The sequence below is a fragment of the Daphnia pulex genome, chromosome 10 (assembly GCF_021134715.1).
Source record: "Daphnia pulex isolate KAP4 chromosome 10, ASM2113471v1".
In the NCBI taxonomy this organism is placed as follows: Eukaryota; Metazoa; Arthropoda; class Branchiopoda; order Diplostraca; family Daphniidae; genus Daphnia; species Daphnia pulex.
The window spans coordinates 14,385,101-14,401,183 of NC_060026.1; the positions used below are offsets into that span (position 1 = coordinate 14,385,101).

At 41.7% G+C, this 16,083-nt stretch overlaps 4 protein-coding genes and 1 long non-coding RNA gene across 6 annotated transcripts; 2 read left to right on the forward strand and 3 right to left on the reverse strand.

The window, feature by feature from the left end:
• Positions 1–36: 36 nt before the first annotated feature.
• LOC124203912 (paired box pox-neuro protein-like) lies at positions 37–2,080 on the reverse strand. Its single transcript, XM_046600808.1, has 4 exons — positions 2,036–2,080; positions 1,342–1,433; positions 1,026–1,249; positions 37–643 (listed from the first exon to the last, which is right to left on the reverse strand). The coding sequence occupies exons 2-4, from the start codon at positions 1,352–1,354 to the stop codon at positions 95–97; spliced, it is 786 nt and encodes a 261-aa protein (XP_046456764.1). The 5' UTR covers positions 1,355–1,433; positions 2,036–2,080; the 3' UTR covers positions 37–94.
• Positions 1,133–4,940, forward strand: LOC124203913. Its single transcript, XR_006878672.1, has 3 exons — positions 1,133–1,273; positions 1,340–1,470; positions 2,011–4,940. It is a non-coding gene; the product is annotated as an uncharacterized LOC124203913 (long non-coding RNA).
• Positions 4,941–5,180: 240 nt separating this feature from the next.
• LOC124203903 (vascular endothelial growth factor receptor 1-like) lies at positions 5,181–9,033 on the reverse strand. Its single transcript, XM_046600798.1, has 13 exons — positions 8,399–9,033; positions 8,173–8,338; positions 7,751–8,110; positions 7,517–7,684; positions 7,275–7,457; positions 7,088–7,212; positions 6,884–7,007; positions 6,572–6,823; positions 6,278–6,508; positions 6,060–6,208; positions 5,872–5,994; positions 5,678–5,807; positions 5,181–5,618 (listed from the first exon to the last, which is right to left on the reverse strand). The coding sequence occupies exons 1-13, from the start codon at positions 8,621–8,623 to the stop codon at positions 5,260–5,262; spliced, it is 2,595 nt and encodes an 864-aa protein (XP_046456754.1). The 5' UTR covers positions 8,624–9,033; the 3' UTR covers positions 5,181–5,259.
• A 616-nt stretch (positions 9,034–9,649) lies between these two features.
• LOC124203906 (GPI transamidase component PIG-T-like) lies at positions 9,650–12,164 on the forward strand. Its single transcript, XM_046600800.1, is given in 11 exon segments — positions 9,650–9,700; positions 9,702–9,891; positions 9,969–10,146; positions 10,209–10,446; positions 10,509–10,595; positions 10,651–10,848; positions 10,917–11,118; positions 11,179–11,337; positions 11,401–11,656; positions 11,725–11,886; positions 11,952–12,164. Coding segments are annotated over 11 exon segments (1,860 nt in total). The 5' UTR covers positions 9,650–9,664; the 3' UTR covers positions 12,106–12,164.
• Positions 12,165–12,228: 64 nt separating this feature from the next.
• LOC124203902 (transport and Golgi organization protein 6 homolog) lies at positions 12,229–16,062 on the reverse strand. Of its 2 annotated transcripts, none has more exons than XM_046600796.1 (11): positions 15,903–16,062; positions 15,673–15,814; positions 15,330–15,603; positions 14,966–15,271; positions 14,642–14,902; positions 14,334–14,578; positions 13,717–14,271; positions 13,284–13,653; positions 12,845–13,219; positions 12,670–12,783; positions 12,229–12,565 (listed from the first exon to the last, which is right to left on the reverse strand). In XM_046600796.1, the coding sequence occupies exons 1-11, from the start codon at positions 15,976–15,978 to the stop codon at positions 12,380–12,382; spliced, it is 2,904 nt and encodes a 967-aa protein (XP_046456752.1). In that variant the 5' UTR covers positions 15,979–16,062; the 3' UTR covers positions 12,229–12,379. The 2 variants fall into 2 exon arrangements, with proteins under 2 accessions (XP_046456752.1, XP_046456753.1); XM_046600797.1 differs by having other exon boundaries at positions 12,524–12,601; positions 12,642–12,783; positions 15,903–16,055.
• Between the last annotated feature and the right edge of the window lie 21 nt (positions 16,063–16,083).

A 16,083-nucleotide genomic window follows, 5' to 3' on the forward strand; every position in this document is an offset into this window, starting at 1 on the left:
GGTCTTCTAATGACTAGACATAACGTTTTACGGTAAATAATTATATGTGATTTTCTTTTTTTTTTCTTTTTTTAATAGATCGGAGGGGCCAGGCCTAACTGTCATCCTTTTTTAACAAATCTTCGATGGCGTACGAAATCTTTTTGCGTTTGACGATGACCGGCGGTGGAGGAGGGACGGCTGGACTAGCACCGGATTCGGAATCAGTCGCCGTTCGTTTGCTGCTGCAGTCTAATGGCATGGCTGGATCGTAGCTGGATGTCGTTGCGGATGTCGACGGAACAGATAAATCCAGTTGAAGAATGTTGGGAAACGCATGAGCGGCGGAGGTTGGCTGTGTAGTACTTCCAGATGGCGATAGCATTTGATGGTGTTGCTGCTGTTGTTGCATCGATGCTGATTGGTTGCTGATGAACAACTGCTGCATGTGATGGCCTACCATGAGTCCGGGCCATTCCGCCGCCAAAGAACTGGATGCGGAAGCCGCTTCGCGAAGGATTCGATTAATGGATGAAACGGATGGCACCTGACCGGGATCGCAGAGCCGCTGACTCAGCAGAGCTTCTCGGATCTCTGAAGCGAATAGCGACGGCCTTTCGCTCTTGAGTCGCAACACTTTCCGCACGACGCTAGGCGTCGCAATCTATTAGCAGAAAAAGCAGTAAAATATTTTACTAGTTAGCAAACGACTGTACCGGTAAATTCCCACAATCAATTAACGACAATTAACGACCCATTTCTTGTTTTCCGTTCGAATGATTTAGTTTTCGCGCCGGAATGGTTCCGTAACTAACTGCCACCTTACAAGTAAACCAACCACCAATTTGACAAGACAAATTGGCGTTCGCTGTTCACTGAATTCCACATTCGAGAAAACGAGGAGAAATTCTCAAAATGAAAATTGATGCGAAGGTAAGAAAATGAGTTCGAGCTTATCGGTGCGTTGAAATCACCCAAATAAAATTCCCAAACATTATAGGCTTTTTAAAAGTTATATAGCTTGTCACGAAATTTAAATTTTTAACCTTATGTTTGTTGTTGACGGCAACCGATCCGGGCCGGATGGACCCCGTTTCGTAAAAGCGGGTCAGTATCTTGGAGACGCATCCGTGGGAGACTAGAAGCTGCCGCGAGATATCGCACGGACGGACGCCTAACAACGCCAGCTGGACGATCCTTCGACGGACGTAGTCTGGCAGTGGCCGTCCATTGACGAATACGCCACCCAATTGGTTGACCCCGGCTTGACCTGTTCATATTCCACCAATAATAAGTAAATTCATTTCACGGAAGGTATCAATAAATTTAAAAGTTCACTTTTGTTTTGTATTCATTACAGACCTGTATGGGGCATGATCCAGCGACCGGAATCCAGCAGTTTAATAAGGGGCGGATGACGAGCTATGAACGAGGGGCGGAAAAATGACGTCCTGCTGAAACGATCGAAATGGGATTGTTTGAATAATACAAGTACGTATAAGAGGGAATAAAAAAAAAACTATTGAAAAACACGTCATGTTTTTAGCGTCGGATCACCCCTCCCATTTCACGTGTACACGCTACTGTCTGACGCTAATCTGATCTGACAGCCCCGCACAGCCGTCGGGATTATAAAACACACGAAACAAGCTCAGCACAGTGCGCGATCATCGGTTTGATTCGTTTCTTATTCATTGCCATTTTGACGGGTGCTGATATGTTGGCTGTGGGCGGGAATGTCGTTTCCTCTTGTCACGATCACTTTTTGACGTCAAATTTACAGTTTCCAAAGGGGTATCATCATCCGGAGGGCTCAGATATTACGTCAATAATAAATCAGTAACATCCCGTGGGGACAGCAGACTTTTGGTATCTCAAAAGTTTTAGCCTAGCTCGACAAAGTTACACAACTGCCAATAATACCCTTTCACTCGACCCTTGAAAAATGAATCAATTCTACTCGATGGAAACTACAATCAATTTTCTCAAATCAATAATCGATCATTAAAATTATTTCTCGTTTTGATACAGATTCTCCGGATGATTGAAATTTTACCTTTTTGAAATTGGCGATGTATGAAAATCCGCACAAAACTGGAGAACTCACTTTAATTACTTGCGACGCAGACGACCGAGTGAACCGACAAGAGCGGCCGGAATTGCAGCGATTTGGACTTTTATAGATGCGCGGTGAAGAAGTGATTTCGGAGGAGGATGAGGCGCCACCAATCACCGGCGTATCGGTTTCTGGAGGGGGGCATAAACGAAACGGCTTTCAAAAGGACCGCACACACACACACACACACGGGTGAGAATGGGCGTTGATATTTCTGCCGCCTATAAATTTCTTTATTCGCGTTGCGTCTGCGTGTCTCATCTGACGTCAGCATTTGCCCAGCAGCAGCACAGTCTCAACGTCGCCAGCGTAAACTATAATAGTCCCAAGCATAGCCGGAACTGCACCAACTCTCTTTACAGCTCCGCCCTGTCTCCTTCTTCCGGACAAGACTCCGCCCCACGACTGGAGGGTCACGGAACCAACCGCAAATCTCATCCGAAAACTTTTCTGAGCCACTCCCCCCCTCTCCAACCCCGGATCCATTTCTATATGTGCTGCACAAACATCATCAAATCTAAGCTAAAGACAATCATTTTGCCATGATTCGCATCATTCGAAATGGTGTGTCTATTTGGCGAGAGGAAGAAGAAATTACCGGATGGCATCCATCGGAAGTTGCGGATCTGTGGCTTATACACAACCTCCCCCGAGATCCCCCCCAAAAAGTTCATTTACTCGGCCTAAACCTTTTGATAATTATCTCTCTCCTATAACCCGCGAAGCACTGATTGTCGTCTTACTTATAACCTAACCAAACAGTCCATACGGAATTTATATCTTTTTTTAGACAATAACAAAGCCATTCATCAAGTCTCATCGCCGGACCCCCCCTATCCATATCCGCTCCTATACAGGAAGGTTCCGAAGAGGGGGTAAAAAAGGCTCTTTTGTGTGTCAGATGAGAAGAGTATTGGCTTGATGATTCGCTGGAAAAACGCCGTTTGCGCTGTACACAAGAGCTGCTGGGCCGCGCCAACTGTCCAATCGATCAAGTCGTCGCGCACAGTATATAGTTACCTCACTAAATAAATCGAGAGAGAGAGAAAAAAAAAGGCGACAGCTATAATATTCTTTTGGGTTGTATACACACACAATAGGAGCAGAGAGAGACTGTTGAATGTGCTACGAGTATATTATACACACATCAACATACACAAGAGAAGAAGAGTAGTCAGTTATTTGGTAAGGGGGGCGACAAAGTTACCGATCCGGAACATGGATACCCTCATCGACTTATATGGTATATCCCAACAATGACACGCAGTCATATGCGATGTCACTTGAAAAAAATAAAAGAGAGGATAGCAGAGACTGTTGTATATCCTATTGCTAAATGTATTTGATACGATTTTTCTTTTATGTTCTAAAGTTGAGAGCTGTAGTTGATACTCCCTATTCAAACGGGGTCACATTTATATAACTACAGACGCGCTCTCAGCACAGAAGTGGAAAAGGTTTTTTTCTGCTATGACGACGTAATAGTTGATTTCGATTCCGGTGCGCTCTGGCTGCATCGGCAGAGTGAAGAAAAGTTTCCTTCTTCGCGCGTATCAGGCGCCGGCCAAACTCTCCCTGGAGGATCCCAGCATCGGACAATGTAGTATAGCATTCGGGGCTAGTTTGAGCTCTCTGTCCTCCTTTGACACACTCCCGACGTCTGCTGCTGTGAGTGTCATCGGTGCTCTCAATGTAATCGGGAATTCATAAACCCACTCGCTCCGTGGATTCAATTCCGTCCTGCATGGTGGTGGTGGGTGGGTGAGAGAAACTCTCTGCCGAAAAGAAAAAAACCCATTTTCGTTAGCTCTTTTGTCATCCGGAAATTGACTGCTGGCCCCTTTAACAAAACATTATTTCTCGTCTAGAGCTATATAGCAGGAGCAGGAGCAGCAGCCGCTGGCGCAGTTATTCAAGCGCGGGATTTTATAATTACGGCGATAGCCATCGTTTTGTTGAGCCGCAAAAGACGACGGCGACAATTGAAAATAGATGCGCCGCCTTTATATGTGAAGAGCCCGCGCCATTATGGAGGTGTAATCCGGACTGGTGTGTTTGTGTCTATCCCTATCTGTTACGACACCAACAATATGAGCCGCGGACGCCTTATTGGAAACTCTCTCTAACCCCGGGCGGACAACAGTCGAGATAAGCAGAACGTGAGCGTTGACAGCACACACACAGCAGCGGAGATGATCTGTTTGGTCCTTTCGAATTGTTGTTTGCTATTTTTTTTCCCGGGCTGCTCTCAAGTGTTGGATAATCGAGGAGCGTGTTCACAAAAGGAGCAAACGCGGTATATCGATCATTACATGAATGAAATAACAACTCGACGACCCTTCATATCTCCCCCCCCCCCCTTTCTATTGTGAGAGTCGATGGGAGTCGGCCGGCCGTAACCAGCAACCTATATAATAGAACTGACACTCTTTTTTTTTTTTTGAAACAGGGGGACCGACGACAATGGCCGCCATCCTCGCATTGGGTTTTTGGTCGTATATAAATCTCAACGAGATGAGCGGTGCTATATAAATGTTTGCGCTTGGCTCTCCCCAACATCACATCATAAGTCGATGTAAGTGCTGTGTAACGACACATCAAAATAATCCAATACATTTGGAGAGATGGATTAGTATAGGGGAGCATTATTTGAGGTTTAGGATATTTCTTTAATCTATTGGTATATAGATTCAAAGTCTTGTGGGGGTTCATTTGGTTCGACGCGAAGAAAATCACAAAGTCGTGAAATCTAATTTTGAAATTGGCGGTTTAAACGTGCAAAGAAATGTACGCCATTTTGTTTAAAGAAAAGGGTAAGAATAATTCGTTAATGTTTGTTATGAAACACCTGAAAAAAAGGTAGCAAGGAACCCAAGGATTATAATAGGTAAGGGTAAGATTAAAAAGCTTTTCTTTTCCAAGGTTTTTTCTTTTCGACAAAGAAAGGTCGTGGAAAACCCGGACGTTTTAGTTAACTCTAAAATGTATTTTAGTAAAAATGATTCTCAAGATGATCTGGAGAATTGGACACAGTAGGTAAGTAACAAAGAAAAATTCAACTTGTGGCAAATCTAAGAAAATCACAGTTAAGTATAGTTGAGCCATCACAGATCACAGTCCTTTTTAACTCAAATTTCAATCTGCTTAGTAAGGCATATGAAGCATTAAAGTTGAGTTATCTCATCATGTGTGTCAAATGAATCGAAATTGACGTTTCCTTCGCTTTCTCGTGGTTGATAAAGCGACACATATTTCGTCACATTTGTATGTCCTGGGTGGCTGGTCCAACAAGCGTCACCAATTTCGTAAGGAATATTATTGACAGTTAAGTAGTCGGAAACAGCCAGTGGCTCCAAGTAGTCTCCTATCATTTCCTGCAGTTGGCTGAACGTTGGTCTTTCTTTCGGTTCCTTTTTCCAGCAACTGGACATGATTTCTCCAAAGAGTATGGGCGCATTGTCCGGTTTCTCCATTCGATAACCATTTTGAATGACTTTGACGAGTTCGAATTTGGCGTTCCTACCTGTAAAATAATTTACTTTTTAATTTTTTTTTTCTAATTGAGGAAAATGGCAGGCTCACCTGGATATGGAACTTTGCCAAGAGAGAAGAGCTCCCATAGAAGAATCCCGTAGGACCAAACATCCGATTGGCTGGAAAAGGTGTAATTCGTCAGGGATTCAATCGCCATCCACTTGACTGGCAATGGCCCCTATCAGCCAAGACAAAATGTATATTTTTGCAACGGACAATCAGATCAAGGTATTTTAATTTACCCTTCCATTTTTCTCGTAGCTTTCGTTGTAGTACATTTTCCTGGCCATGCCGAAATCGGCCACTTTGACAACCCCGTCGTCGGCCAATAAAACATTCCGAGCGGCCAAATCACCGTGAAGAACCTGTGAGAGTTATGTAGGGAACTTGTAGGTTGCTAATGAAATCACCGCAAACAATAATAGCGTACCTTTCTGTTAGCTAAATACTCCATTCCTCGAGCTATTTGGAAAGACCAGGAAATTAAATCGCGGGTGCAAATGGTGGGAGGAGTCGCATCAGGATCTTCTCCATATTTCCAGAACGTTTCTGGTTCTTCAATGTAATCCTCCCCCTCCACTAAAATCGATAGTCCAGCACAGAATAACATTTATTGCAATTAAGTATTATTAGTTACGATAAACTTACGCGGATACTCTGAAATAGAATTTGAACTGGAATCACATTTCCTTCCGAGGCCCGACCGCTTTCTTTCCACATCCGCACAAGCGGAAGGAATTCCTCCCGTATTCTCTGCGTCGTTACATAATTTGATATTGCCAAACTCATCCAGCTGATTGACGTACTTGTTCCGGTGGTTGATTAAAAAATTTTGCAGGTTACCGAACCGGCAATATTCCACTATAACGTACAACTCCCCTACAAAATTATTATTTGAATAGGTCAGTAATACTTTTTGATATCGTAAGAATTAGATGTAACCTTTGGTGATTTGTTTAGTGCAAGCACCCAGTAAATTCACAACGTTGACGTGCGAGCCCAAATAAATGAGAATTTTCAATTCGCTGATGAGCGCGTCCATTCCGGCGTCATTAGTTTGCGATCGGACCATTTTGACGGCGACCGTTTTGTGTTTTATCCGTTGGACGACGGCGGTTTCGTCGCAGGAATCTCTGATCCCAACAGCTTCAGCTTTGACAACTCGCCCAAAGTGCCCAGCTCCAATTTCCATTCCTATAAATCGTCATAGTTTCGTTTCACGTAGATTTCAGGAATTTTAAATCTATGACAAACCGAGCGTGAGACGATTTCTCGGAAATTCCCATCGTTTGTGATCGTAGGGTAAGAATGGCAGATCCGGGTCGACTCCATTTGTATATCCATTCAACCTCCTTGTTATTTCTCTTTTAAGTTTTTTCTTTAGTTTTCAAAAAGAAACGAAAGAAGGAATTAAGGTTTAGTCGCTTGTAAAACATTTAAAAAATTGAATGTAGTTACTTTATCCAAGTATAATTTAACACTGATTCCAATTCCAACCAAGAGTAATATTATCAGCGTTAAAGTTACAGATGCGGCTATGATGGCAGCAGTGTCCGTTTCTATTATCCTGTCGTAAACTAATCCTGAAAATCGAAATTTTGACATTAGTTGCATGTATTCCACTTCCGGCTTATTCCTATAATACCTTTGATTGAAAAGGCAATTGTTTTGGACACTAATTGCTGGTCGATATTTGCTGTGCATTGATAGACTGTGAAAGTATTTAGAGTCACGTCGATCAAGTCTAGTTGACTTTCGTAATAGATGAATTCTTTGCATCCTCCCACGCATACTTCTTTGTTGAAATGTTGCGTCTTTATCTGAATACCTTCAACGATTCTATTAATTAGGTTTTACGAAACATTATCAGTTAGTTTCAGTGTATACCTGGGGTGAATTTATTTAGAATTTGCAGTGGCTCCGTATTGTTTATCCGGTAGGCCCATTCCGGTGGCGAGGAGAACTCGGTTTCAGTAAAAATTCGACAGATCAAAGTGACGTTGTTTCCTTCAAACACCGGGTCGTCGATTTCCCCAACTTTAGTCAACTCCAATCCTAATTACATTTTTCAGATATTACCGTCATTTTGATGACATTTACAAGAACTCTAGAGCGAAATACCTTTGACGTAAATATCGAAATATTTCTTATCGGTGATGTTGTTCATCGTGCCAACACATTGGTAATTGCCAGTGTCGCTGACTTTTGAATTCTTCAATGTTAGTCCGCGATCGTATCTAAGCAGCCAATTAGAATTGGTCTCGGATAACAAGTCGTGTTTTTCCAATTGCGTTGAAACTATTCCTTTTGCGGTGATTTCACTACCGCGGATGATGGAGATGTTGAGCTTGGGATGGGTCGGTTTACACGGAATGTGCAGAGAAGCTCCTTGCTGGACTAAATAGCCGGTATCGTATGGGTCCATGAAAGTGAGAAAACTAGACTGGTAACCGTCCGGAGAGTAATATACGTCTTTGTCATCTAAAAGATGATAGAATCTGGTTGTTATTTGGTCATTTTTTGAGTGACGGATATTAACTAACTGTAAACGTAGACATATTTTTCGATTTTCTTATTGCTCCAGCTATTTTCCACACAACCGTAATAGCCTGTGTCTGTATGTCGAGCTCTTAGTAGAATCAGTGTTGATGTCGAATGCGTTTCGTTCCTGTCAAATGTTTTACTGAGGCGGGTGTGAAGGTCGCCAGTCTACGTAATCAAATTCTGATGAAAATTTGAACACAAACTTAAAAGGAATTGTTAAATTACCGGGTTCTTTTCAACGTAGTCGGGCAATTTCCACCAAATATTCCCGAAATTTGTGTCATGTTCATCCCGGTACTGATAGATGCAAGTCAATATGATACTTGAGCCGGCTTCGATCACCTGTTGTGCTCCATCCGGAATCATTGGTAACCATTTAGGAAAACATTGACCAATCACTAGTAAGAAATAGAACAGCGTTGACTGCTGCAAGCCAACAGATGATGTCATCTGAGCGCAATTTTTATCCGCCCAGCGACAGCAAACGAAATATTCCAACGGATAATTCCTGCGTACCAACTCCACTCAAGTTTATTTCAAACGTAATTTTCGCACTGAAACACTCTTGCCGTAATAACAGCACATTTACACACGAGCGAAACATCCAACACGTCTGCACTGGAGAAGACAAAGTAGTACACTGAGCTTTGCACGCACAGCCACCGTCGAGAGATCAGCAGGTATACCTAATCAGGAGTGGCCGGATTGTGAAATGAAACGGTATTTCCCAGTGCTGGAGGGAGTGTGTGACGTGCCTATCTGACCGGCAAAACATCCACCGGCTGAATGAGGAAAGAGTTGAGATCTCAACAGAATTATTTGCTGTAATTAAAACTAATGAGTCGAATGCAAAATGGAAGACCCGTGTCATGCGACGACTTTCACTTTCTATCTGTGAATCAGTGGCGCAAGAGGTATAAACCCTTTCTCTCGGACATCCGTTTTTCAGCGAGTCATGGGATTTAATCGGGCGGATGATTCGATTGATAAATTTTTACCTAAGTTGGACATTTGGAAAAGAAAAAGACCTTGGATCATAACTTCATAAGTTTCTCTATCTCTATGCTGACTAAATATGTCGGCTTTATTTGGTCACCAACATGCGCTAGAAAAATGTCAGAAGGAGATATTAAATCTTATTTTATTCGTGAACTAGCTGTGTGTTGCGTATAGTCAGTATTGCGCTATTGCGAATCTCGAAAACAATTCCTTTCCTGTTTACACTCGATTTGTTACGTTGAATGTAAAATTAAATCAATAGTGCAAGCTCTGATTCGCATGGCAATATCTTTAGAAAGTCAAATTCATCAATCAATATCCCATTCTGCCGTGAATTGTATATTCTGTGGAGTGTCATCTTTGCCAATCAGATTTGTCGAAATCAACCAAAACTTTCGATTTTCAATTTTCCGCAGGAAAACGTTCTCACACAAAGTACTGATTGAATCTGCTAGATGGCGTTTCTATCTTTCGATTTTACTTCACCGCTAGATGGCAATGAAGCTGCAGTGTTGCGATCTGTCAGTTTAAAAAGAAAATGAAGTTCGCTTCCAAAACATACATTTATGTTCTTTTTTTCGGGTTTAGTTTAATATTGGTCGATGCTACATCAGAATCATTCAGTGAAGAGCTTCTCATAAAACCATTACCCACTGGTCATGTGTATTCTTTTTTCCAGTTCACTACAAAGTGGGATGTTGATCCTTCGGAAACTAAACGTGAGCCGGCTTTATTTTCTTAAGCTTGAATTAAGACAGAAAAAACTAAAAAAACAAACAAATTATTTATATCTTAGTGCAACACTACAACCTGTTTCCGAGATCAATCGGAGAGATCATACAAAAACATTCTTTGAGAGAACTTCATCTCAGTCTAACACAGAGCTTGTGGCGCACACAGAAATGGGGATACCCAGTAAGATTTGCTGGTCCTGGTGCAGAAGTTTTTGCTACTTTTCAACCTCATTTGAACAAGTAATATTTTATAAAGTTCAATATTTATCTATTTTTCTTATCATTAAATTGTCTTTTCATAGTGACGAAGTAGATGGTGCTTGGATTGATCTAGTGAACTCACTGTCTGGCCTTTTCTGCTCCTCTTTCAATTTTGTAACTCTAACAAACACCATTCAGCCTATTTGGACCTTTTCTCCAGAGGGTCTGAATTTAGGCGGAACTAATGCTTCTCATCAGCGTTATGCAAACCTGCCCAGAGAAATTGTTTGCACTGAAAATCTAACACCATGGAAAAAACTTTTACCCTGCGAAAGCCATGTTGGTTTACTTATCAAATTCCTTAAACTCTATGCACTCTACAATATTTGTTTTTTGAACAGAGTGGATTGGGTGAACTTTTAAATGCCAAGAACATGTATGACAGCAGTTACCACTCTTTGGCTCTAGATTTGAGGCCCATCTGCAGGGTAAAATGTTCTTTTTAAAAACGTCAAGCATGTCTTAACTCTTTTGATTCAAAAGGACAAAAAATGTCAAGAATCGTCCTTGGAACTGAAATTATCGCTGTCTCTAGTTTCTGAACCAACCGTCCTGCATGGAAATACCTACCACGGTATCAATGCTGACTGGTCCTTCAAAAGTATTTATGGGGCCCATTTATTCTCATCTTGTCCAAGAGCGACACTTTCGAAGGTTTACATCGACATCACTTCAAACATTGTGAGTACAGCGCTATTGAATCCTTTATTTAGAAAACAAATTTAAAAAGGATTGTATAAAAAAACCAGACAAGCACCACACACTGGAACCTGAGGCCAGACCCTGCAGCGATCGTCGTCAATCAGCGGGGAGGTAGTTCAACTCATCTTGCAGTCTATGATCTCAATGAGGTATCACCTTGGCCCATCAATGTTCGAGCTGCGTACACCAAGAAACTTTCTTATGGAATTATTCCACCACCACTTATCCACGCTACTCGTTTTGTAGGAGGTAAATTTTCTAATACAAAAGCTCAATCTGACATTTTAAATAATGAGCAATTATTGGCAGGTCATGGGCAAGCTAAAGGAAAGTTGGTGACTCGAATCCACAACAACTATTACAGCAATGATATAGACATTGTGTTTTTGGAATTGGTGCCGTGGTATTGTCGCGTTTTCCTCCATACATTGGCATTTAGTAATTCCAAAAACAAACCAGTCGCAATCGGTAATGGCCTTTTAAAATTAATACTTCCATCTGTGGATAAAGCATCAATTTATATTTGAAAAGACATACCGCAGAAACTATACTTCAGGCCTGGGCTTGATCGACAGCGACCAAACCACCTCGAATTGCGCCTCACTCTACCTGCCAACTCTGTCACTGAAATCGAGTGGGAATTCCAAAAGGGTTTCCTGAAATGGACTGAGTATCCTCCAGACGCTCATCGAGGGTTCGACTTGGGACCAGCTGTGATTTCTGCACTACTACCCGTTGCCCGCAACTGGACTGGAATACCTAGACATGTTTCTACTTTCGATGAGAGGTAGATATGAAAAATAAAACGGTATTTTTTAAATAGATTTGCATTTAAACCTCATCCGAACTTTCTAGCTGGAACGTTAGCCAGTCCGGTTATTTCGTTCGTGTTCATACCGAGACTTTGGTTGTAGCTATGGCCACCCCTGATTTCAGCATGCCCTACAACGTGATCTGCTTAGCTTGTACGGTGGTAGCTTTGGCGTTCGGACCACTCTACAATTTAACCACTAAAAGGCAAGTGAATCTTACTATTTAAATTTTATTCAGATTTGTGTAATGATTGGAACGGTACTTCTTAGGTTGGTTGTCAAAGAATCGAGTGGTGGCGGAGGAGGAGGACTGATCTCCAAATTGAAATCTGTTTTGGGAAAGAAAAACAGCAATCCTGTAGAAGAAGAAGTAGCAGCAGCACCGAAAGCAAAGGTTCTAGCAACTAAGAAGAAAGATGATTGAGTTCAGTCCGTGTACAGTAAAAAAAAAGTCACTAATTCACAGCAACTTTTTAAATTTAAGCCTCTTGAGTTTGTTTTTTTTTTCTAGTATTAAAATTTATAATAACCACAAGGAACTCCAAAATCATTTTTCCAAAATACGATGTTTATTCTGTCGGGTGAAAGTTCATGTTGCGGATGAGCATTTTGCCATTTTACATCATTCAAAGGTAAATCATTAGCAGAGAATAAGGTCGCTATACAACAGACAACGAGGAACCCGCCTTTCTATGCAACTACGGAAGCCGAAGTTGGCGAATGGTTTTCCCCGCTAGTTTCGGTGCAGAGAGATACTGTTTGACGATTTCTCCTAGTTTTTCCAAGCCTTGGTTTGCATGGAACGTAACAACACGATCGTCGTTATCACGAAGGACTATTTCTTTTAATACCCGGTACAAATCTTTAATGATCGGCTCCAAAACCTAGAAACAAAGAGTTAAACGTTTATAGACAATTAACTATAATCAAAGAGGGGTAACAACGTTTATAGACAATTAACTATAATCAAAGAGGGGTAACAAAGTACCTGTAATGCTTCAGAATCTAGTCCACGTAACAGCAAAGTAATCAAAAGGACGGCCGCTCGGCGAACTTCAACTGCCGGATCTCGAGCAGCCAAATTGCTAACGCAGCTCAGCAACTAAAAACGAGATGTTTTATAATGGCAGCTCTCATTTTCAAGCATTTGAAAGTATGTTTACCTCAAAAGCCACCGAATCCAAAGAGTAACGAAGCAGTGCACAGAGTTCACCCAGATTGTGCAAACAAGATGCTCTTACGAATGGATCTTCGTCCTTGGTTCCACGAAGGAAAGAATTGAGCAACACTCTTTTGTATTTCGGGATGAGAGGCCCAACAAGACGAACTACTTGGAGTAGAGCTTCCCCTACTTTCAAACGGACTTCTGCTGGACGTCGTACTGGTTCCGCTGTCGGAGTGTCCATTTCAGACTGCTCATATTCAGTCACCAACTGGGGCTCCTTAAGGTCAGTGAACTGTTCCAGCTGTTGAACAAGAGCTTGGACAACTTGTTCTGTAAACACATCAGCCAGAGAACCCAGAGCCTGAATTCCCATCTAAAAAGAAAACATTAAAATATTAAAATAAAATGAACAATCAAACTTGTGACTGTGAAAATACCAGATAAATGTACGAGTCCTCGTGCTCCAGCGAGTCAAGGAATACTTTCAATAAGCGTTCTCGATTTTTAAGTGCCTCTTTATCCTTTTTCTTGAGCAAATGCGACAGAGTAAGAATTGCATGACCTTGGACGGGCAGGAATGGATCACTAAGTTGATCCCAAGCCATCTGGAAAGCTTGATCTTTGGCACTGCTACTATTTCTCGATCCAGTGGGCGTAGATTCTTTATTGAACACGAAGCCTCGGGTTTGAATTGCAAGACGAAGCTCGTCTGCTCCGCTTCGAATTCGTTCCAGCGGATGCTTTTTCACCAGTTGTTCAAGGGACTCCACCAGAGGATCAAACAAAGACCACACATCAGATTTATCTCTAAAAAGTAAGAGTTAATTTAGTCAAAGTTAAACCACATTCAATATGAAAATCCTATCTTACTCTTTTCCAACAAGGTTATCGATTTGCAGGGCAATCACGGCGAAAACAATAGCCAAACCTTCCTTCTCAAGGTCTACATCAAAGTGATTGCGATCCAAATTTTCTGCAGCACGTTTGAGGAAGACCTGCGCAAAGTCTACTGCTTGATGAGGATTGTTGAGTAAGAAACTCTGTAACTGTTCATCTTCGCTAAGTAAACCAATCAGTCGAAGAGTCACTAGTCCTCTCCTAACCGAATGAAGGAGATGGGGTTGTTGGGGTGTTAGTGAGCAAGTCGTTGGCTGGTCAACCATCAGTTTGGGAAGATCTTCTAATAGCGAGACAAAGACTGAATACGTCAGGTGGACATCTTCTATGCGCTGAAGCATAGCGATGAGAGCCATCACACTCTTTTCGTCTTCGTCCAGAAAAGATTCATCATCTTCGTTACTAGCATGAATTTGAAGCAGACTTCTGAGTAACCCAACGCGATCAGGGTTATCACTATGACGAATCAGTCGAACGAGTAGCTCTTCTAGTAGCGTCTTTACTTGTAAAATACTTTGACACCAAATCCTGCGATAAAAAATCAATTTTTTAATTGGCCGGTAATTTTTCACAGTTGCTGGTGAACTAACCTGTAAAGTTGCATGAGGCGGTAGGAATGGGGCACCAGCAATAGCAAAAATCCAGAAGGATCTGTTCCATTCACGAAGATAGAGTGAAGTGTTTCAATGCAGCTGATCAAAACGTCTTGATCTTCGGAAGCAAGAGGTTGAAACAACGGTCCGAAAACGGTGTCTTCTGCCACATGACGATAGCGGGCTGCTATTTCACGGTAACAGCCAGCTGCTATGCGATTGAAAGGTCCATCAGGAAGTTCCTGAATAAAGCAGAGAAGAAAAGTTATAAAACAGTTAATTGAGCAAATTCATAAAAAATAAACCTTGTGTGATTTTGTGACTAATTCTGATAGTTGTGGGCCAATTATCGAATAATATTCCCGTTGTTTTACAGGGTCTCTGCTAGGTGGAGTAGAAATGATGTAAGCAAGGGAATCGCATCGCTGCCACATTTCGGAAGTGATTTCCGCCAAATCCATGACGCCCTGAATAGTCATAGCTAAACCATTAGGATGCATCAGCTGCTGAGTGAGCAGATGGGCACAGACACGAATCAACCATCTCGGTGCTGGTTGCGGAGCGTCCTGTAACAAAACACATCAAGTTAATACTATAAATATTATTCAGTTGGAATTAAAGAATCATACCCGAATGATTTTAGCGTGGGATGCAGAAGGTCCTTGTAATAGCAGTAAACTTTGCACCAACAACGGCGGATACGTCCGTTCGAGAACAGAGTTCAAGAGCGGAATGAACTCTTGGCGTTCTTCATGAAGTCTCTGCCAAAGTAGCACCTGAGAATCTGAAGTTGGCTTACTGATGGGTGCATGACAGATCTGGAGTAGAGCTGTCAGCAAATCAGCCAAATGTTTGGTTGCGAATTTAGCTCCAAAAGACTTGCTCTTTTCGATCTCACATAGTCCTCTAACTGTCACTGTTAATCTTGAATATTTCTAAAGAAAAAGAGAATTGAGTAAAAGTGAAAGAGTTAATCATTATTTAGAAAACTACCTGCTCATCAGAAATATCTGTTGGTTGATGGAAGAGATTAAAGAATTTTGATCTCTTTTGAATTGGAACTCCTATGTTTGGAAGGAGATTTGGAAGCAACCCAAAGCCAACAATGAGCTGAAAGCATTTTGCAATGTCAATCTCATGTTGAACTGATAGCCGAGGTAGATTGGGATCGTTGAGATTGCCAGAGTTATTACAATTTACATTGTCCAAATCAATTGATTTGGCGATTTCAAGAATTGTTTCGAGGCAAACACAACTGTAGGACCATCTGCATGAACAAGAAAATAAAACAGGATGACGATTTGGTTTCCCCATTAATAAATAATTTATGATTTACCTCACATCTCCGACATGACATTTCTCAATACCATATGTTTTCAACAAATCATGTTTCCCTTGATCTTCAGCTGCATTGAGAAGTGTATTGACTAGCGTTAAATTATTTTGCAGTACTTGATCAATGGTTTGCACCGTCGAGCCTAGGTCATTCAACAAGACGTCACAAAAGGAATAAGAGAAAAATGAGTGACAACACATGTAGCGAGTGCATATCGATTTCAAAGTTACCTTGAAATTGTTCCAACTGTGCAGGTTTTGATAGAAAACCGATTATTTTGAGACGAGTTGTCATAAGATTGTCCATTGTTTACATTGCGTGTGACAGAGCAACTCCTCCCCTCTTAACGCAACGAATACCAAACCCCGAATTGATGGCAGCGCCACCCAAAATATGGTTTGATGACTACGG